General features: G+C 42.4%; 1 protein-coding gene across 5 annotated transcripts in view; it reads left to right on the top strand.

The window, feature by feature from the left end:
* Nucleotides 1–22,359, top strand: part of CA8 (carbonic anhydrase 8) — an 82,153-nt gene that overhangs the window by 25,649 nt on the left and 34,145 nt on the right. For all 5 annotated transcript variants that reach the window (XM_061438807.1, XM_061438806.1, XM_061438809.1 and 2 more), the window contains exon 4: nt 21,833–21,928. In XM_061438807.1, coding sequence (XP_061294791.1) covers nt 21,833–21,928 — 96 coding nt within the window. The remainder of the gene's footprint in view (nt 1–21,832; nt 21,929–22,359) is intronic.

Below are 22,359 nucleotides of genomic sequence, written 5' to 3'. Positions count from 1 at the left end.
ACCTAATGTAGTCCCACAATTTTCTTCTTTCTAGAAGGAGTTGAGGACTTGGAGTGAGCAGGGATTTTGAAACATGTACAGGATTTATTTATTTATTTTTCTTTATAATTTACTTGGGTGGATTTTTGCCCAATTCACCATCTCAGCTTGGACCAGCTTTTAAACCAAAGAGATGATGACAGTTTACAGATGCTTCACTTTTCAAAACTCGTGACCCATGCCCAGGACTTAAATTGTTAATCCTGTTCCGAATTTGCATTGTATGACTCTGGAAATATTTTTCAATAATTTTTAAACGCAAATATCACTTATCCACCTTGTTATGGAGAACAAATATTACAGATTTTTATCAGTGGGCATTGTTGCTAATGAACTTACCAGCCCTGATGTGCTTTGTGTTGCTAACCTTGCTGTTTTCTCGCTGATGTAGAACTTGACTGTATTAAAGAGCTTGACTGTGTTTGGTCAGTGGCTTGGGTCATAGTGGGGATAAAGGCTGTAGTGATCCTGCTGCCCTCTCCTCAGCTGAGCTCAGTGGGTTACTTTGTAGCTCGCGAGCAAGTGAAAAGAAAGATATTGCTAACGTTTGAGTCTGCTAGGAAGGCAAGATGGTAGAGTTGATGTATACCATTCAGTTAGCAGACATTCGTTAAGTGTCTGTATTTAAAGCCAGGCAGACCCAGGGAAAAAAAATCCCTGATTCAGGCAGATCCCCTGGAAACAGGAATGGCAACCCACTCCAGTATTCTTGCCTGGGAAATCATCCCATGGACAGAGGAGCCTGGTGGGCCACAGTCCCTGGGGGTCACAAAGAGTCAGACATGACTGAGAGACTAACACTTTCACACTTTTCTGTGAGAAACATAGAAGGTAAGAAGACAGGCTTTGTTGTTGTTTTATATTTTAATTTTATTGGAATATAGTTGATTTACAGTGTTGTGTTAGTTTCAGGTGTACGGCAAAGTGATTCAATGATACATACATTCCTTCTTTTTCAGATTCTTTTCTCATAGAGGTTATCACAGAATATTGAGTAGAGTTCCCTGTACTGTGTAGTAGGTCCTTGTTGGTTATCTACCCTGATATATTATAATGTGTGTGTGCTCATCCCAAGCTCCAGATTTCTCTCTCCTGCCCACTTTTCCCCTTTGATGACCATAAGTCTGTTCTCAATATCTGTAAGTCTGTTTTTGCTTTGTAAATAAGTTCATCTGTATCTTAAAAAAAAATATTAGGTATCATGTATGAGTGATACATGATATGTGTCTTCATCTCATTTTATTTAGTATGATAATGCCTAAGACTACCCCTATTGCTACAAATAGCATTGTTTCATTCTTATGGCTGAGTAATACCCCATTGTATATGTATACCACTTCTTCTTTATCCATTCATCTGGTTGGATGTTTAGGTTGCTTCCATGTCTTGGCTATTGTAAACAGTGTCACAGTGAACATTGGGGTGCGTGTATGTCTTTGGATTATGGTTTTCTATGGATACATGCCCAGGAGTGGGATTACTGTATCATATGGTAGTTCTGTTTTTAGTTTTTCAAGAAGCCTCCTTACTGTTTTTATAGTGGCTTCAGCAATTTACATTCCTACCAATGGTGTTGAAGGGTTCCTTTTTCTCCACACCTTCTCACCAGCATTCATTGTTTGTAGTTTTTTTTGATGTCCGTTCTGACTGGTGTGAGGTGATTCCTCATTGTTGTTTTGACTGGCATTTCCCTAATAGTGATATTAAGCATCTTTTCATGTGCTTTACAGACATCTGTATGTTCTGCTTTGGAGAACTATTTAGATCTTCTGCCCATTTTTTGATTGAGTTGTTTGTTTTTTTGACATAGAGCTGTATGAGCTGTTTGTATATTTTGGAGGTTAATCCTTTGTCAGTTGTTTGATTTGCAAATATTTTCTCCCCTTATGTGGGTTTTCTTTTCATTTTGTTTATGGTTTCCTTTGCTGTGCAGAAGCTTTTAAGTTAATTAGGTCCGGTTTGTTTATTTTTGGTTTTAGGTACTGCTGTGATTTCTGTTAGAGTGTTCTGCCTTTGTTTTCCTAGATAGTGTTTGTTTTTAATGATGTTGTTGTCTGGTTGGAAGAGGCAGAATTAAGATAGAAACATGTGAAATGATGAACTTCCCCAGTGGCTCAGTGATAAATCATCCGCCTGCAAAGAAGGAGACACAGAGGACAAGGGCTCAATCCCTGGGTCGGGAATATCCCCTGGAGGAGGAAATGGCAATCACTCTACTATTCTTGCCAGGAAAATTCCATGGACAGAGGAGCCTGGCGGGCTAGAGTCCATGGGGTCATAATGAGTCCCACACGACTGAGCACACATGCACGCGGGGCACGCATGTGAGTTGATAACTCTAGAAAGGTTGTGAGTTTCCCTTGCGGCTCAGCTGGTAAAGAATCCACCTGCAATGTGGGAGATCTGAGTTCGATCCCTGGGTTGGGAAGATACTCTGGAGAAGGGAAAGGCTATCCACTACAGTATTCTGGCCTAGAGAATTCCATGGACTGTATAGTCCATCGGGTCTCAAAGAGTCAGACACGACTGAGCAACTTTCACTTTCAGAAAGGTTATACAACAATGAAAAACAGTTCATGATACTCATAGGAAACAATTCCTTCATGTTTGCTGCTGTGGTTGGTGCTGATATAGGATAATACATAATAAATAATCTAGGTCTAGAAGAACTTTCTATTTCCAAGAAGATGTGACCTATTAAAAATGCCTGTTATATAGGAAAATAGCTTTAAGGGATAAAATGTAAGTGGGGACACACATCATGGAATAATGGATTTTTGCTGCCCTCAGAGAAAACTGTGGGAAGGAGTGGATATTGGAAGTGGGCTTTTGATGGCTGGGTAGGAGTTTGCTGGATAAAAATGACACGGATGGAAAAAAAAAAAAGAGGTGGGTATAAAGATGTAGGAGAGGACATGGGCTGGGGCTTGAGGAGTGATTGGAACAGCCAGCATGATGCTGTGAAATGGAACTCAAGTAATTGAAATAGTGATGGCACAATTAACAGGAAAGAGAGGGAGTCAGCAAGTGAGGGACCATGCTGGGGAGAAGCTAATAAAATCGGATTAATAAATGACATTATTTTAGCAAGTGCCATTTTATCCTCTTACTACCTGCAGTGCTTTTAATCCCAGCATTCTTTCAAATTAAGTAAAGAACAGTAGTAATTGGGGTCACAGTTCTTTAAGAAATTGTGAAGATGCCCTTTGCTGAAGGTAGTGTGAAGAGGAAAATATTTGAAGCTGCACTAAACCTTGTGTAATTTGAGTCTTAATTAGAGCTAATATTTCTCTACACAATGGAAGAATGAGTTAAACTAAAGATGACTAGATTTCAGTTTTTACTTGTTAATTGGAGTTGATTTGTGTTCTCGAGGGAGAACATTTTCAGTGTTGGACTTTTCATTCCTTCTCTGTAGTCTGATGGTCTGAATTTGTTGATTTTCACAGGGTCGTGTGCATTTCTGTCCGGGTTTTCTGGGTAGCACCCACCAGAACCTCTCCACTTTGGTGTTTTTGAAAAATATTTATTTGACTGTGTTGGATCTTAGTTGGGGTGCACAGGATCTTCACTGCGGTGCTCTGACTCTCTGGTTGTGGTAAAAGGACCTAGTTGCTCCTCGGTCTGTGGATATTAGTTCCCTGACCAGAAATCGAACTGGAGCCCCCGCACTGGAAGGCAGATTCTTAACCACTGAACCACCAGTGGAGTCCCCCATTGCTGGAGAAGGCAATGGCACCCCACTCCAGTACTCTTGCCTGGAAAATCCCATGGACGGAGGAGCCCCGTAGGCTGCAGTCCATGGGGTCGCTGAGAATCAGACACGACTGAGTGACTTCACTTTCATTTTTCACTTTCATGTGTTGGAGAAGGAAATGGCAACCCACTCTAGTGTTCTTGCCTGGAGAATCCCAGGGACACGGGAGCCTGGTGGGCTGCCGTCTATGGGGTCGCACAGAGTCAGACACGACTGAAGCAACTTAGCAGCAGCAGTAGGAACCTCCTTGGAATTGCTGCATGTTGCTGTTGTGAGTTGCTGGTTCCAGAGTCTTTCTCTTCCTTGGTCACACTCTTTCCTTGGTTTCACTTTTCAACATTGATGTCTATATCTCATCAGTGTGCCTGATGGCCTCTTCAGTTCAGTTCAGTCACTGAGTCGTGTCTGATTCTTTGTGACCCATGGACTGCATGATGGACAGGCCTCTCTATCCATCACTAACTCCTGGAGTTTACTCAAACTCATGTCCATTGAGTTGGTGATACCATCCAACCATCTCATTCTGTGTCGTCCTCTTCTCCTCCTGACTTCAATCTTTCCCAGCATCAGAGTCTTTTCCAATGAGTCAGCTCTTTGCATCAGGTGGCCAAAGTATTAGAGTTTCAGCTTCAACATCAGTCCTTCCAATGAACACTCAGGACTGATCTCCTTTAGGATGGACTGGTTAGATCTCCTTGCAGTCCAAGGGACTCTCAAGAGTCTTCTCCAACACCACAGTTCAAAAGCATCAATTCTTCAGCATTCAGCCTTCTTTATGGCCCAACTCTCATATCCATACATGACTACTGGAAAAACCATAGCCTTGACTAGACGGACCTTTGTTGGCAAAGTAATGTCTCTGCTTTTTAATATGCTGTCTAGGTTGTTCATAATCCTTCCAAGGAGTAACCGGCTTTTAATTTCATGACTGCAATCACCATCTGCAGTGATTTTGGAGCCCCCAAAATAGTCTGCCACTGTTGCCACTGTTTCCCCATCTATTTCCCATGAAGTGATGGGACCAGATGCCATGATCTTCGTTTTCTGAATGTTGAGCTTTAAGCCAACTTTTTCACTCTCCTCTTTCACTTTCATCAAGAAGCTCTTTAGTTCTTCACTTTCTGCCATAAGGGTGGTGTCATCTGCATATCTGAGGTTATTGACATTTCTCCCAGCAATCTTGATTCCAGCTTGTGCTTCATCCAGCCCAGTATTTCTCATGATGTACTCTGCATATAAGTTAAATAAGCAGGGTGACAATATACAGCCTTGACGAACTCCTTTTCCTATTTGGAACCAGTCTGTTGTTCCATGTCCAGTTCTAACTGTTGCTTCCTGACCTGCATATGGATTTCTCAAGAGGCGGGTCTGGTGGTCTGGTATTCCCATCTCTTTCAGAATTTTCCACAGTTTATTGTGATCCACACAGTCAAAGGCTTTGGCATATTCAATAAAGCAGAAATAGATATTTTTTCTGGAACTCTCTTGCTTTTAATGATCCAGTGGATGTTGGCAATTTGATCTCTGGTTCCTCTGCCTTTTCTAAAACCAGATTGACCATCTAGAAGTTTACGGTTCATCGTTGTTGAAGCCTGGCTTGGAGAATTTTGAGCATTGCTTTACTAGCGTGTGTTCTCTTAAGTTTCTGTATTTTAAAAATTAAAAGAAGTGGCAGAAGTAAGAAAGATACTGACTTTGAAAAAACAAATGAAGATGCTTCAGATTATGTGGCTATTTATACTTACATCCATCTCAATTTTAATGAAGACTTCATTTCAAAATTTGTGGGGGATCATATTTGTGCAGACACCATGGAAGTTTTCTTTGTATGATGAGAATTTGTCTTACTTTCGTTACTGATCCAGGTGAGCTAAAAACTTCTGGAGAACTAGACTTTTTGCTTCTTGATTCTAGTTAAATTTGAGCCCTGTTGGTAGGCAAAATTATCCTTGATTGTTTGAGTCTAATGTCAGAAACATGTAGGTGGCATCTCTTACTGAATAAATATTGAGCCCCGCAGGGACAAAGATTTGAGAGAATGGAGATGACTCTGCCTTTCTTTCCCTGACCTTGTTTTTAGAAGCGTGGGAAAGATAGTATGTGCAAAATAGGGATGACCAGCTACTATAATTTTCCGGGGGGGGGGGAGGGTGTGGGGATGGGGGGGGGCAGGCGGATAACATTCAGTGAGCATGTACATAGTATTATTCTTGTCAAAAATGAATGGAGATTTTGAATGGGAGGCTTGGGAAGCACTGGGTGTTGTTAAGTGATGTGGGGATACCAGGAGGGAGAGAGAATGGGGGGAAGATGTCTAGATCAGCTGTGCACGTGTGCTAAGTCGCTTCAGCCTTGTCTGACTCTTTGCGACCCCATGGACTGTAACCTGTCAGGTTTCTCTGCCCATGGAGTTCTCTAGGCAAGCGTACTGGATTGGTTTGCCATTTCCTCCTCCAGGGGATCTTCCTGACCCAGGGATTGAACCCGAGTCTCTTGCATTAGCAATCGAATTCTTTACCACAAAGCCTCCTAGGAAGCATCTCAGTGAGTACATAGATATATAAAAATATTTTGTTCATTAACATATTTCATTTCTCTGAAACATATATGCTATCTGTAATATATACTTTTAGGGAACATTTTTGTTTGTATTATTTGAATTTCTATAGGTTTTTAGAGAATGAGTTAGATGGCCAAAATGCTAAGGGCTTGGAGTAGTAGAAGGTATATACCAGTTTAGACATCAGTGACTACACAGACCAGTCAATCAGGAGTGTTTTAAAGTAGAGACTCTAGCCAGTCCTGGAGAAGCTAGCCCAGGGGTAAAAATCCTCATTTCCTAATTGGTACCCCACATCTGCCCCCTTAGCCTTTAAAGCATTTCAGCTTTGCTGATTATACATTTTGGAATATGTGCAACACGTTATCATCTTGTTTTGGAAATCCTTTTCCCCTATGTCAATATGAACTGCATGAAATTGCAGTGCTTTGCCGTGTAAACGTAGGTGAAGTTTCCTATCTGAATTGTGCTTTTTCTGGTTCACACCCATTGATGTCTTTCCTGTTCCTAGTTGACCTTTTTTGACCTAGGCTGTTTTGGTCCAAGTTCCACCTCAATCAAGGAAATTGATACTTCACCTTATCATGGCATTGAAAAGGAACTTGGGCTCTGTGTTTTAGGTCAGTAGCAAGTCAAAATCCAGTTTTCTAGAATGGCCTTGAAAATGATTTGATTCGTGGTTGGTTCCCTAGAGCTCTGCTTCTGTGTTGGCATCAGAGTCTTATGCTGAAGACTTACCTGGGAAGCACGGTCCCCTTTAATGAGCCCTGAGAAATGATGTGGTTTAGGGTGAGTTTGCCAAAGAATGGTCCTTTGTCCAACTCTCTTGAGCAACGAGTGAGTTGGATCAATTTGTTAAGATTTTAAAGTAAATAACAAGACTTATATAAATAAGGAAGCACTTTGTGGGACTAGCATAGGTGTTGATATTTACAGAGCTTTTTTGTCCATGAGATTAGGGTAGCCTTTCTGTGTCCTCATCTAGTTGTGGGTAGGTGGGGAGAATGCCACCATTTCTTGGGGAATGGTTTTGGTAATACTCTGTTACATATATCTCTATGTATACATTTATTTGTGTAACTTGTCAAAGTTCACTCTTCTCACCATAATTCGAAGATTCAGGATGCTTCTTCTCTTGTGGCTCAGCTGGTAAAGAATCCGCCTGCCATGTGGGAGATCTGGGTTTGATCCCTGGGTTGGGAAGATCCCCTGGAGAAGGGAAAGGCTACCCATTCCAGTATTCTGGCCCAGAGAACTCCATGGACTGTACAGTCCATGGGATCTCAAAGAGTCGGACACGACTGAGTGACCTTCACTTTCATTTTTCATATTGTTGCAAAGTTTTATGTCTTTTGCATTATCTCATAGCCATGGAGTTAATGCAAGATTCAGTTTACTGCAGTCCTCAGGAAATTGTGGGGACTGTGTTAACGCTTTTGAAGGTTGTCCATGTGCCAGGCATATGCCATATCTTATTTAATCATTAAAACATCTCTTAGAGGTAGATGTTATGTCTGTTTTTCAGCTGAATAATCAGGTCAAGAGGCATTAAATAAGCTGCCCAAGGTTACATTGGGAATGGCTGAGCCGTGGACCAACTACCGTTGTTTTCTGTATACAGTCTGTGCTTTCTCATATTTCTAATGAAATGGTCCTGATTTTTGCTCTAGATAATTGCCATTCAGAAAGTGAAAGCCTCTGAGTATGCTGTGTTCACAGATGAGTACCTTTTCAGGTACAGTGAGGAGTAAAATGGATTTTCTTTAACATTTTTAGATATATGCATTTTATTATAAATTATAATCTTTTGAATATTGTAACTGGATTTAAAAAAAGCTTCCTGAAAATTAGATTATCAGACAGTGGACTGGGGTATGTAAAGTTTGAGGGTGAAAATTGGCAATGGTATTTCTCAAAGAAATGAAATAGTTCTGAATTTTAAATCCAATTAAAGTCACTTTTTATGCATTCTTACTACTAAAAAGAGCTTATTTCTGTAATTTTTATCATCAACTCACCTGAAACAGTTAATACATGATAAACCAAATTTGCCACACTTTTCCAAGATTATAGAAAGACATATTCTTTTAGTGCAAAGAGTTTGGACTGTTCCCAAAGAGTTTGGACAGGGAAACACCTCGGATGAACTTTCCTACTCAGGCAACATGACAGAACTGCAAGGTGAAGTCTTTAGTGAATTTGAAAAGCCAGCTTCAGAGGCAAAGAGGCAAGCTAGCTAAGAGACCTGGGCCATAATTCTAGCAATGGTCATGGATGTCTAAAGAAAGGAGTTCCTCCTAGGAAGAAGCCGGGTGGTTGGACCTGGGAGACTGTAAGGAGATGGAAAATGTCCAGACGTAATTCTTGGTTGTTTGTAAGGCAAGAGATGGACAGAAGAGTTTTGTGACTTGAGTCTGCTAACTGAGTTGGGAGCAGAGGGAGACAGAGGTCTGAGGGGTGGTGGAGGAACTTCAGTTATGAAATGCTGACTATAAAGTATCTCAGTAGGCAGTTAAGTAGCAAGATCTAGACTTGGGTTGGAGATTTTGGTTAAAGATGTTGACCTTGAAATCGTGGGCATCTAGATGACAAGTGAAGCCATAGGGTCACCCAGCAAGAATATTCTCAGTGAGAAGAGAAGAGGTGAAAGGATGGAGCCCTAATAGTGTCACCCCTCTGGGTGATGGAGAGGGGTGTCAAGAGAAGGAAACCAGGAAAGAAAGCCAAGATGAAGCTGGGGTTGAGGAGAAGGAAACCTGCAGAGTGTGATGCACCGAGTACATAGAAAGGGGTGGTTCGAGAAGATCAGGAGGGTCTCAGATGCTCCAGGGCAGTCAGGTCAGCCCAAGCCCGATGTGTGAGGTAGAAGAGAGTCCGCATGGACTCAGGGAGAGCAGTGGCACTAAAGTGACAGGATGAGAGTTGGATTTCGGTGGATCATGGGGGAAGTGGCGATGCGGAGAATAGAGAAGTTTTTGAAAAAATCTGCTGTGAAGAGAAAGTAGTAGGAAGGGATGTGAGGTCAAGGAAGTGTTTTGTTTTTTTTTTTTTAAGATGAGAAAAATCTGCACATATTTAAGTGATGATGACAAAGGAGCTAATAGAGAGGGAGGCTTGAGGCCAAAGACTCAAGGTCCATGGAAGGGGCGGGGAAGAACAGAGCAGAGGCAGATGTTGAGTAGGCCATGAGACCAGAGGAAGGAGACAGGGTGGAGAGGGGGCTGGAGGGAGATGCGGAGGCAGGAGGGGGGCCCTGGCAGGAAGGAGAGAGAGACAGTTCCTTTCGGATGATTTAATTTTCACTTCCAGGCAGGAGACTTTGGTGTTTGAATATTAATGGTGCTCACGAGGGCCTGGATGTAGGGCTGAATCCTCCTTGGTGCCATGGTTTTGAAATTTGGGAATTTAAGCACCTTTGGGCAGGATGCCGAGTTTCTGTTTTTTCATAGCCCCCTCCTCCCTGCTCCATTCCATCTTTTCCCCATTTATCAGCCTGCTTCCTGGAGGCCTTTGAATTGCTGACTGACTTTGGTGACCTGCTTTTCTATAAAGCATTATTAATTATCGTTAAACCTTAAGAAAGTAAATAGTGAGTTCAGGCAGTATAAAGAGAAAATAACCAAACGGAAGGTAGATAAGCACATCTTCCTTTTCAAAGACCGAGCTGTTTAAATACAGCCCTGCCCACCTTTCCACTGGCAGCTCCTCCTTCTCCCTCTGCTAATTGGCTCTCTCCAGCACATACCTGATACTCACCAGCAACTTTCCAAATGAGGTTCCTTGTTCCTGTAATGGCTTTATACGTGAGGTAGTCTGATCCCTCTTTTACAGCTGAGACCCCAGGGCTCAGGTAATTTTTGCAGGAGCTCATAGTGAGAAAGAGTGTTCATTCATACTGAGTGTGCGCTTGGCACCTTGTGCCCTTGGCATTGGGCACAGCCTGGCTGGATTCTAGCTGCTTGCTGGGTAGTACACTCTCCATTCTTCCTTCCTGGTTTTTCTTGTCTCTACAGAGAACATTGTTTGTCGTTCCTCCATGTGTCTTGTGAATAATCATGCTGTGAGTTCCACTCTGATCAGTCTTCTCTTTGGAGGAAAGAGCTGGCGTAGAGGTGGTGGAGCCACCTGGGCCCGGCTCTGGCTCTGTCACTTGTCAGCTGTGCAGCCCCAGGCAGGCTACTCCCTCCTCTGTACCTCCATTCCCTTCTCATTCAGGTGTGGTGTTGGCAGCAGTCATAGCATCTACCATGGTGGAGATAAAAAGCAGAGACATTGCTTTGCCAACAAGGGTCCGTCTAGTCAAAGCTATGGTTTTTCCAGTAGTCATGTATGAATGTGAGAGTTGGACCATAAAGAAGGCTGAGCACCAAAGAACTGATGCTTTTGAACTGTGGTGTTGGAGAAGACTCTTGAGAGTCCCTTGGATAGCAAGGAGATCAAACCAGTCAATCATAAAGGAAATCCACGCTGAATATTCATTGGAAGGACTGATGCTGAAGCTGAAGCTTCATTACTTTGGCCACCTGATGTGAAAAACTGATTCACTGGAAAAGACTCTGATGCTGCGAAAGGGGATGACAGAGGACGAGGTGGTACTTAGTGGACATGAGTTTGAGCAAGCTCCAGGAGATGGTGAAGGACAGGGAAGCCTGGCGTGCTGTAGTCCGTGGGATTGCAAGGGGTCGGACACGACTGAGTGACTGAACAACAACAACAACTGATGGAGATGATCATGGGGGCTGAGCAAGGTGATGTTTGCAAGGAAGGTGCCTAGCAGAGCAGATAGCACCAGTGCTCATTAAATAAACTGTTGTTGTTGTTTAGTTGCTAAATCGTGTCTGACTCTTTGAGACCCCATGGACTGTAGCCTACCAGGCTATTCTGTCTATGGGATTTCCCAGGCAGGAATACTGGAGTGGGTTGCCATTTCTTTCTCTATGAGATATTCCTGACTTAGGGATCAAACCCAGTTCTCTTGCATCTCCTGCATTGGCAGGTGGGTTCTTTACCACTGAGCCACCTGGGAAGCCCCATTAAATAAATACATATCCTCAGAGCATCCTCTGCCACTTACGGGCACAGGTACCCTTTCTGCTCATCTTTTTCTTCTGATGAGCTGTCAATTGCATAGTTTTATTTATTCACATCCTGGCTTCTTGTATAAAACTGTTTGAGGTCTTTGTATTTCCAATGTTGAAAGCAGAGTACACGAAAATCCTTGATGTTACTGGTGCTCAGTAAATGTTTTAATAAATGCCATGGTTATTTCAGAGCTCTGTTGTCAAATGTGGTTTTCATTTGGGGGCAGAGGGGCTCGGATGACAGATGCAGTCTCTACATGACTTACATTCTATAATGCCAAGAGCCTTTGACATGGTCTCTTTACATTCTTTGCTTTATAGAATGACACATGAAATGCAGAGAATTTAAGTTACAGCCGCTTAATTGCAGCCATAACTCGAAAATAAGACAGAGGATATTTCTTGGAAAACCAAGAAACCAATGTCAATGAATCATGTTAATTGCTTCTGATCTTACATTAAATATAAAATATTTCAAAATGATGTATTTTTTTCTTTGATTCACATGACTGCTCCAGTGAGCCTTTCCCAACCTTTCACAGTGAATTGCTTTAAGTCAGCTTCTTTTTTTGCGGGGGAAAGAGTCATAACCACTCAAAGCTATAGTTTTTCCAGTAGTCATGTACGGATATGAGAGTTGGACGAAAAAGTAGGCTGAGCACCGAAGAACTGATACTTTCAAATTGTGATGTTGGAGAAGACTCTTGAGAGTCCCCTGGCCTGCAAGGAGATCAAACCAGTCAATTCTAAAGGGAATCAACCCTAAATATTCATTGGAAGGACTATTCCTGAAACTGAAGCTCCAGTACTTTGACCATGTTTTTTTGAAGAGCTAACTCATTGGAAAAGACCCTGATGCTGGGAAGGATTGAGGGCAGGAGGAGAAGGAGGTGACAGAGGATGAAATTGTTGGATGGCATCACGGACTTAATGGACTTGAGTTTGAACCAACTCCAGGAGGTGGTGAAGGACAGGGAAGACTGGCGTGCTGAAGCCCATGGGGTTGCAAAGGGTCAGACACAACGTAGCAACTGAACAGCAACACCAACCACACTACAATGCCCTGCTCCTAAGAGGGCAGCCAAATCAAAGTAAACAAAAGGAGATAAGCATTCAAAGAGGAAATCATTCTGCTTTGGAAAAAATCTTTTCATAAATTGCACGGAAGTAATGCTTTTCTTTTTTTAACATTAAAATAATTGAAATATAGTTGATTTACGAGTGCCATTTCAGACTGAGGTTTCTGAACCCTAAGAACATATAAATAGCTTTTGGTATTAATATATTAATAGATGAATTTGCTCTGAAATGTTCCAACACAGCCTCCTATTTCTCTTTTAATGATATCAGAAAGTATATAATTAAATTTAGGCAAACATAACAAGTAGGTGACAGAGAAAGAACTTCAGATAATTTATTTTCCATTTCTTGCTTTACGTGCTTTGTCGCTATTCTGTCTACACCTTGAATGTCCTTCTCTGAATAATAACACTGTAATATATTGACAATGACATCTTAAGTGCCGGCACACCTGAAAATAATATACACTAAATCTCAATTTATCTACAGATGGATGACTGCACCGTATAATTAGGAGTGGCTCTGGAGGGAGGAGGTGCTTTCTTTGCTGTTTTTCAGTTATTCAGAGCTCTCATTTTGTTATTCAGACATTTCACTTTGTCTTCTTTCTTTATTAAAATCCAAAATTTAAAAAATACTTATATTTATTTATTTAGCTGTGCCAGGTCTTCGTTGTGGCATGTGGGATCTAGTTCTCTGACAAGGGATTGAACCTGGGCACCCTCCGTTGGGAGTGTGGAGTCCTAGCCAGTGGACCACCAAGGGAAGTTGGTGGGAAACAGTTTGACTAAAGATGTAACTTTCAGTTCTTCCCGAAATCTAGACTCATCCCTCTTTTGGGCAGTGGTTTAGGGTGGAAGCTCCAGCTCTCCCTTCCCCTTTGTATCTGGTGATTCATATTTGTCTTCATCTCCATCATCCCTATCTCTGATCTGTCTACCAGATGCCTGTCAGGGAGTGGGGGCAGATTTTGGGTAAGTGGCATGACAGTGAGGCCAGCATTCCAAGTGAGCGGAACAGAAGTGGAATGGGGAGGGTGTCATGAGGGATCAGGAGTCACACTTGATTTGAATACTTGGAGGATAGTTATAATAGGATGGGGAAGGATAGGGTTAGAGAAATTTAAGTCCTGTATGGGTAGGCTTCCCTGATAGCTCAGATCGTAAAGAATCTGCCTGTGATATAGGAGACCTGGGTTCGATCCTTGGGTTGGGAAGATCCCCTGGAGAAAGGAATGGCAACCCACTCTAGTTTTCTTGCCTGGAGAATCCCATGGACAGAGGACCCTGGCTGGCTACAGTCCATCGGGTCACAAAGAGTCGTACACAACTGAATAACTAACACTTTCACACTTACACTTTCATGGGTAGGAAATGAGGAAAGTAGATATTTTGAACAGAGAAATATGATGAGAGTGGTGTCAGAGACTGGTTGAACTTTTAAAAAAAATATTCACTTAAAATATTGTAATTTATTTATTTGGCTATGCCGATTGAGCTTTTGAGCTTTGAAATGCATTTGTGTTAGGGGTCAAGAGAGCCCTGGTGAGTTGAAGATAAAACAGTAGAGGTCCCTGGGCATTGGGAGCTCCATGGAGGAAACAGCAACAGGGACTGGATGTCAGTTTTGGAAATGCTCAGCTTGAGGAGACATGGAGCCATTGTAAAGGAAAACTGCATCAGGCATTGAAGGTAGAAGACGTGAACCTGTATGAATACAGGGCCGGGAGAGGAACATGTGAGTCATAATTGCCTTTTCAGTTTTTACTGCTTTTTCCATTTCTCACGATTTACTCTTTTGTACTTTAATGCTGGCATGTTATTTATGTTAATAATAAACCTCATTTATCTTGAAGATAGCTTTCTGTTAAGCTGCCATGAACTTTTCAAACTTATTTTTCTTGGTGACAAATAAATGATGATAAGGCTATGGCCTGTCACAGTTTCCTAACTTTGGACAAATTTATCCATTGCTGTGAGTTAAGTACATTAAGATGAACGTTTCACAGATTCTAATGGCCTAGTGGCATCATCAAGGCAGGAAATTGGAATTTGTGAGTTCTTTAGCAGAAGAGCAGAGAGTTCCTCTAAAACAGTTAAACGAAGCTTTACAGTTTTTATCCTAGGTCAGATTTTTTAAATAGGAAGGGATGAGGGTCATGATGCTGAGAAAATAACAATAGGTTTTTGTTTGTCTTTTTTTTTTTTGGCTGTGCTGGCCCTTTCCTTGTGGACTTTCTCCAGTTGCAGCATGTGGGCTTCTTTTGTGGAGCATGAATTTAGTTGCATTTGGGATCTTAGTTCCCCGCCCAGGGATCAGACCTGTGTCCCTGCATTGGAAGGCGAGTTCTTAACCACTTGACCACCAGGGAAGTCCCTCAGTTGACTGATTTAAACCCTATCAGAGCTAAAAATATTGAATACCTTCATAGCTACATCTAGACTGGTACTTGACCAAGCAACTGGGCACCAGAGCCATGGTGTCACACAAAGTTAACCATCAGATACCCTTAGAAGGGGCTTCCCAGGTGATCCTAGTGGTAAAAAGCACCAATGAAGGAGACATATAAGAGATATGGGTTCAGTCCCTGGGTTGGGAAGATCCCCTGGAGGAGGGCATAGCAACCCACTCCAGTATTCTTGCCTGGAGAATCCCATGGACAGAGGAGCCTGTCGGGCTGCAGTCCACAGGGTCACAAAGAGTCAGACACAATTGAAGCAACTTAGCACAAAGGATGCACCCTTAGAATAATTTTCTGTCGGAACTTTTGTTGTAGCCACCTAGCTTATCTTCCCACCTCCCATGCCAAATACTTCCATCTATCCCTATTCTGCTAAGAAGACCTTTGAAGGAAAGATGTCAGTGTGGGGGAGTTTGGTTCTAAGCAGCATAAGTAATAATCATAGTCACTGCAATAATATATTGCTTTAACATTTCCCAAAGCACAGTTTTGATTAATCTTTAAACCTCTGTGCTATCTGAAGCCCTCTAACTTTCCAGCCCCATTACCCCCAAAGTGCTCTCAGTTCATCACAGGCACTGAAGCACAGTGACTTTGCTCTGTGAAACTGAACCAACACTAATATAAGGCAGAACAGAAGATGAATACTTACCAACCCTGGATACTCACTGGAAGGACTGATGCTGAAGCTGAAGCTCCAATACTTTGGCCACCTGATGCGAAGAGCTGACTCATTGGAAAAGATGCTGATGCTGGACAAGATTGAGGGCAGGGGGAGCAGGGGGTGACAGAGGATGAGATGGCTGGATGGCATCACTGATTCAATGGATATGAACTTGGGCAAACTCTGGAAGATGGTAAGGGACAGAGAGGCCTGGCATGCTGCAGTTCATGGGGTCACAAAGAGTTGGATGCAACTGAGCAACTGAACAGCAACAAGAGGATAGGAATGAAGAAGGGGCCCTGGGAGATGATGAGTTGATGTGGGTAGTTCAAGATTTTCAGATCTGGAAAAACTTCATTAAGCTGGGGAGGAAGGAAAGGGGAAAATAGGCCATGTTGGGGCTGAATTGGATCTTCTCTCCCCACCCTGCATCCCTCCATCCCTTGCCAACCAGTTCATGTGTTCAAGTCTTAGCTCCTGATATAGCAGAGTGTGATTGTATTTGCAGACAGGATCTCTACAGAGGTTATTAGACTAAAATGAGGTCATTGGGGCAGGCCCTAGTCCAGTGTAACTGGTGTCATTACACGAAGAGGGAATCTGGCCACAGACATGCACAGAAGAAAGACCATGTGAGGTCACAGGGGGAAGGTGGGTGTTTGCAAGACCAAGGAGAGAGGGGCTTCAGGAGAAACCAACCCTGCCCACACCGTGAGCTTGGACATCAAGCCTCCAGAACTCTGAGAAAATAGATTCATGGTTAAGCCACTTAGCCTGCGGTCCTTTGTTATGGTAGCAAACTTACACAGGTTGGAGTGAGGCAGGGCTCAGGGAACACAGAGGGAGCTAAAGCCGAGAGGTGGCAAAAATGTAGAGTGTGTGATGGATGAGGACTGAGCATTTAAGTCAGCAGTAATAGTTAAACTGGTTTTCAGAATGTGCTGGAAATTTTCCTGGTACTTCAATTAACTATCTTCTAGTTTTGTGGAAAGGGGATCTCTGATTATGTTTTGTTTGGTCTTAATGAGGCAAAGCCATAAAGAGTCCACCTGCCAATGCAGGAGATGCTGGTTCAAACCCTGGGTTGGGAAGATACTCTGGAGAAGGAAATGGTAACCTACTCCAGTATTCTTGCCTGGAAAATCCCATGGACAGAGGAGCCTGGTGGGCTATAGCCCATGGAGTCGCAAAGAATCAAGACACAGCTGAGCAACGAAACAACAAGAGAAAGCACCTCCATGAGAAGAGAGTTTCTCATAAATCCCAGACCAGAGCTTTGTTTCTAAAGCTTGGGTTCCTTGTGGACTGTGAGGGAAGACTCTGTTTTGCTCCTTAACTACCATCCCGTCTCCAGTCATTATTTAAGATCCAGATGGTAGGATGAAAGCCAGGTGGCAGAGATTCTCTTGCTGTTTTCGTTCTCTGTTATTTTACCGCTCACATGAAGGTCATAGCAATCTTCTGTTATCCTTTTTAGCTTGGGTTGGTGAAAGTGCCGGCATTTCCCTTAATTTTTCTTTTCTTTCTTTCTCTTCCTTTCTTCTTTTTTCCATACTCTGCAGCTTGGAGTATCTTAGTTCCCTGACCAGGGATTGAGCCCACTCTTGGCAGTGAAAGTGTGGAGTTCTAACCACTGAACTGCTAGGAAGTTCCCTCTCTCTTTCTATAATAGATTGTATGTTATTTTAGAACAGTTTTAGATTTACAGGAAAATTATGAAAATAGTACAGAAAATTCTATAAAATTGGGCTTCCCAGGTGGCGCTAGTAGTAAAAGAGTGACCATGCAGGAGACAGAAGAGATGCGGGTTCAGTACTTGGGTTGGAAAGATCCCCTGGCGAAAGAAATGACAGCCCACTCCAATATTCTTGCCTGGGAAATCCCATGGACAGAGGAGTCTGGTGGGCTACAGTCCATGGGGTTGCAAAGAGTTGGGCACATGACTGAGCGACAGAAAGTTCATATCTAACTCAGATCCAGTTTCCCATGTTTTTAACATCTTGGTATGGCACATTGGTCGTAATTCGTTGTCCAGTCTTGATATGCTAAGTCCTTGTTTTATTGTTTCCTTCGTTTTCACCTAAAGTCCCTTTTCTGTTACAAGACCTCATCTGTAGCACCACATTACATTTACATTCTCCTGTTTCCCTGGATTCCTCTTGGCTGTAACATTTTCTCAGGCTATTTTTTTGTTTTTGATGACCTTGACAGTTTTGAGACATACTGGTCAGATATTTTGTAGAATATCCCTCTGTTAAGATTTGTCCGATGTTTTCTTCATGGTTACACTGGGGTTATGGGTTACTGGGAGGAAGAACATAGAGATAAAATGTCGTATTCATCATTCATGTCCAGGGTGCCTGTGTCAGCGCTATCTGATGACTTCTCATGTTGGTCTGCTCACCTGGCCCAGGTGGCATTGGCCATGTTTCTCCACTGTCAGGTATCCTGTACCATACTCTTTGAAATAAAATCACCATGAGCAGCACACACTCAAGGAGTGGGGACCCTCCATTTTTTAAACACAAAAACATGTGAAGTAGTTTTGGAAGAACGGGTGTGAGTGATGGGATGTTACTGAATTAGGAGGAGCGCCAAAGGAACAGAAAGGAAAACAAAAGAACTGAAAGCAGCCAACCTCAAAACATGTGTTTTTAGTTTGTTTCAGAAAAAAATACTCCTTACTGTCACCATAAGAAGTAAGAAAATCATTTATTTGAACTTTGTAATTTGTGAAATCAAGATAGATTTCAACCTTGGCCTTTTTTTCTTGTTGATTTTAATTATGGCAAACAGTTCTTATCTGTTCCACTGTACACTTATCTGTACCACTGGGACGCCAAAGATACTGTTGCAGCCAGAAATGGAAAGATTAAATTGGTCTGTCTTTCCTTATTAATTGAAGAGTTACAGAACATTGCTTTCTTAAAGGCAGTGCCTTGACAGTTACATTTACTGGGCAGTCCAAGTTCAGTGCAAAGAAACAGAGGAAAACAATAGAATAAGAAAGACTAGAGATCTCTTCAAGAAAATTAGAGATACCAAGGGAGCATTTCATGCAAAGATGAATACAATAAAGGATAGAAACAATATGGACCTAACAGAAGCAGAATATATTAAGAAGAGGTAGCAAGAATACACAGAATAACTGTACAAAAAAGATCTTAATGACCCAGTAACCACAACTGTGTGATCACTCACCTAGAGCCAGACATCTTGGAGTGCAAAGTCAAGTGGGCCTTAGGAAGCATCACTATGAACAAAACTAGTGGAGGTGATGGAATTCCAGCTGAGCTATTTCAAATCCTAGAAGATGATGCTGTAAAAGTGCTTCACTCAATATGCCAACAAATTTGAAAAACTCAGCAGTGGCCACAGGACTGGAAAAGGTGTTTTAATTCCAATCCCAAAGAAAAGCAGTGCCAAAGAATGTTCAAACTACCACACAGTTGCACTCATTTCACGTGCTAGCAAAGTAATGTTCAAAATTCTTCAAGCTAGGCTTCAATAGTACGTGAGCTGAGAACTTCCAGATGTTCAAGCTGGATTTAGAAAAGGATTTAGAAGCAGAGATCAAATTGCCAACATCCATTGGATCATAGAAAAAGCAAGACAATTCCAGAAAAAAAATCTACTTCTGCTTCATTGACTACGCTAAAGCCTTTGACTACGTGGATCACGACAAACTGGAAAATTCTTAAAGTGATGGGAATACCAGACCATCTCACCTGCCTCCTGAGAAACTCAGATGCAGGTCAAGAAGCAACAGTTAGAACCGGACGTGGATCAACAGGCTGGTTCCAAATAGGAAAAGGAGTACATCAAGGCTGTATATTGTCACCCTACTTATTTACCTTCTATGCAGAGTACATCATGCGAAATGCCAGGCTGGATGAAGCACATGCTGGAATCAAGATTGCCGGGAGAAATATCAATAACCTCAGATATGCAGAGGACACCACCCTTGTGGCAGAAAGCGTAGAAAAACTAAAGAGCCTCCTGATGAAGGTGAAAGAGGAGAGTGAAAAAGCTGGCTTAAAACTCAGCATTCAGAAAACTAAGATCATGGCATCTGGTTCCATCACTTCATGGCAAATAGATAAGGAAACAGTGGAAACAGTGACAGACTTTATTTTCTTGGGCTCCAAAATCACTGCAGATGGTGACTGCAGCCATGAAATTAAAAGACGGTTACTCCTTGGAAGGAAAGTTATGACCAACCTAGACAGCATATTCAAAAGCAGAGACATTACTTTGCCAACAAAGGTCTGTCTAGTCAAGGCTATGGTTTTTCCAGTGGTCATGTATGGATGTGAGAGTTGGACCATAAAGAAGACTGAGTGCCGAAGAATTGATGCTTTTGAACTGTGGTGTTGGAAAAGACTCTTGAGAATCCCTTGGACTGCAAGGAGATCCAACCAGTCCATCCTAAAGGAGATCAGTCCTGAGTGTTCATTGAAAGGACTGATGCTGAAGCTGAAGCTGCTATACTTTGGCCTGCTGTGTAGAGCTGACTCATTAGGAAAAACCCTGATTCTGGGGAAGATTGAGGGTGGGAGGAGAAGGGGACAACAGAGGATGAGTTGGTTGGATGGCATCACAGACTCGATGGACATGAGTTTGAGCAAGCTCTGGGAGATGGTGAAGGACAGGGAAGCCTGGCGTTCTGCAGTCCATGGTGTTGTAGAGTCAGACACGACTGAGTGACTGAACAACAACAGCCAAGTTCATGAGAGCTTTTCATAGCCTGACCTGTCCTAGGTTCTTGTTTTTGTTGTTCAGTCACCAAATTGTGTCTGACTCTTTTCGACCCCATGGACTGCAACATATCTTTCTCCTCTGTCCTCCATTATCTTCCGGAGTCTGCTCAGATTCACGTCCATTGAGTCCGTGATGCTATCTAACCATCTCATCCTCTGCCGCTGCCATCTCCTGTTGCCTTCAGTCTTTGCCAACATCAGGGTCTTTTCCAATGAATGGACTCTTCACATCAAGTGGACAAGATATTGGAGCTTCACCTTCAGCATCAGTCCTTCCGATGAATATTCAGGGTTGATTTCCTTTAAGAATGACTGGTTTGATCTTGCAGTCCAAGAACTCTGAAGAGTCTTGCCCTGGGTTATTATTTCTCTAAAATCATAGACAGAGGGCCTCATTACTTCCCTCTAGTGGTCAGCTTTATAATTTTGAATTCTAGCTGGGAAAACAAGAGAAGCTTCAAATTTAGAGCGATCTTCCTTGATAATTTTCCTTCATATTTTAATATGGACGCTAAAAGGACAAGGTGTCTGAATTTTAGTGTGTCTTTTTGGATGAATTCTTAAATGAGGCAGTGTTTTCAGGAGGTAAGTAATTATAACTTGATTAAAATGTAAAGCGATGATTAGTATTCTCGGCAGAAGGTTTGCCTAACTACTGTTATACTGAGAACCTCAGCGGCCATTTGATTTTAACCAGGGAGTTGAATTTGGCTTCTTTTAAGTGTTTTTATCAGCCCTGTAGAAGCAAGTGCGTATTCTAGATAAACCTGGAAACCACAGATCTCTATAGGGCTAAGAGTGAGAGAGTCCTCTAGAGTATTGTTTGACATTCCTTCACAGATAAAATTTTATCTGCAGTGCAGGAAATGCCCTTTTTTAAAAAAGAGCTCCACATTGGCATTCATTACTTTACCATGCTTTAAAAAATGATGCAGTGCTTTTCATAGGATGCTATCTCTACATATTCTTAGAAAGTTGAACTCATTTACAGAATGTGAGACTGGCTTTGTGTCATTCTTGATGGAGATGGTGGGTGACACAGTCCTGGAGTGTATAGGTACTAATCCTTTCAATGAGTTCTTTGTGACCAGACCTGGAGTTTCATTTCAGGAAGAGCCAGAGGGGATGTCTCTAAGGAAGGCAACGAAATCAATTTGAAATCTGCAAGTCCCCTCAGATGTGCTCCTGATCAGGACAGAAGCAGAACTTGAGAGGCACTGAGCCCTGCTTCTGTTGAGAAGTAAGAAGGAAGGAATTCACACAGAGAACCAGGATTCAACCAGTCATCTCTTTGTATCTGTCTGTAATGCTGTTGTTGCATACCATACCATACCATATGGATAGGGTCAAGGAGAAGTTGATATATCTTTGTTTTCCTAAACAGAAGTGCCTTTAGTAACGAGGTTGCCTCTCTGTCATTGCTCATCCAGCTCCACCTGATCCACTGGAACTCCACCTTGTTTGGCAGTATCGATGAGGCTGTGGGGAAGCCCCATGGAATCGCTATCATCGCTTTGTTTGTCCAGGTAAACGGTCTCCTGTTAAGATTACTACATTGTTCAGAGATGCTTCTTTTCTAATTCATTGTGCAGAAGGTTTTTTGTTCTCTCTCAGTTTTACTACTTAGAAGGGACATTAAGTGCTTATACAGAGAACATTGATAGTTTAAAAATAGAAAACTTGGGGCTTCCCTGGTAACTCAATGGTAAAGCATTTGCTTCCCAATACAGGAGACATAGGTCAATCCCTGGTCCTGGAAGATCCCATCTGCCTCAGACCATCTAAGCCCGTGTGCCACAACTATTGAGGCTATGCTCTAGGGCCTGGGAACAGCAACTTTTGAGCCCATGTGCTGCAACTACTGAAGCCCGAGGGCCTTATAGCCTGTGCTCTGTAAGAGAAGCCATGCCACGGCAGTGAGAGGCCTGGGGACCACAGCTTGAAGGTAGCCCCCACT

The sequence above is a fragment of the Bos javanicus genome, chromosome 14 (assembly GCF_032452875.1).
Source record: "Bos javanicus breed banteng chromosome 14, ARS-OSU_banteng_1.0, whole genome shotgun sequence".
Classification (NCBI taxonomy): Eukaryota; Metazoa; Chordata; class Mammalia; order Artiodactyla; family Bovidae; genus Bos; species Bos javanicus.
Note: the sequence above shows the minus strand (reverse complement) of the source record. Positions and strands in the feature narration are given on the sequence as shown.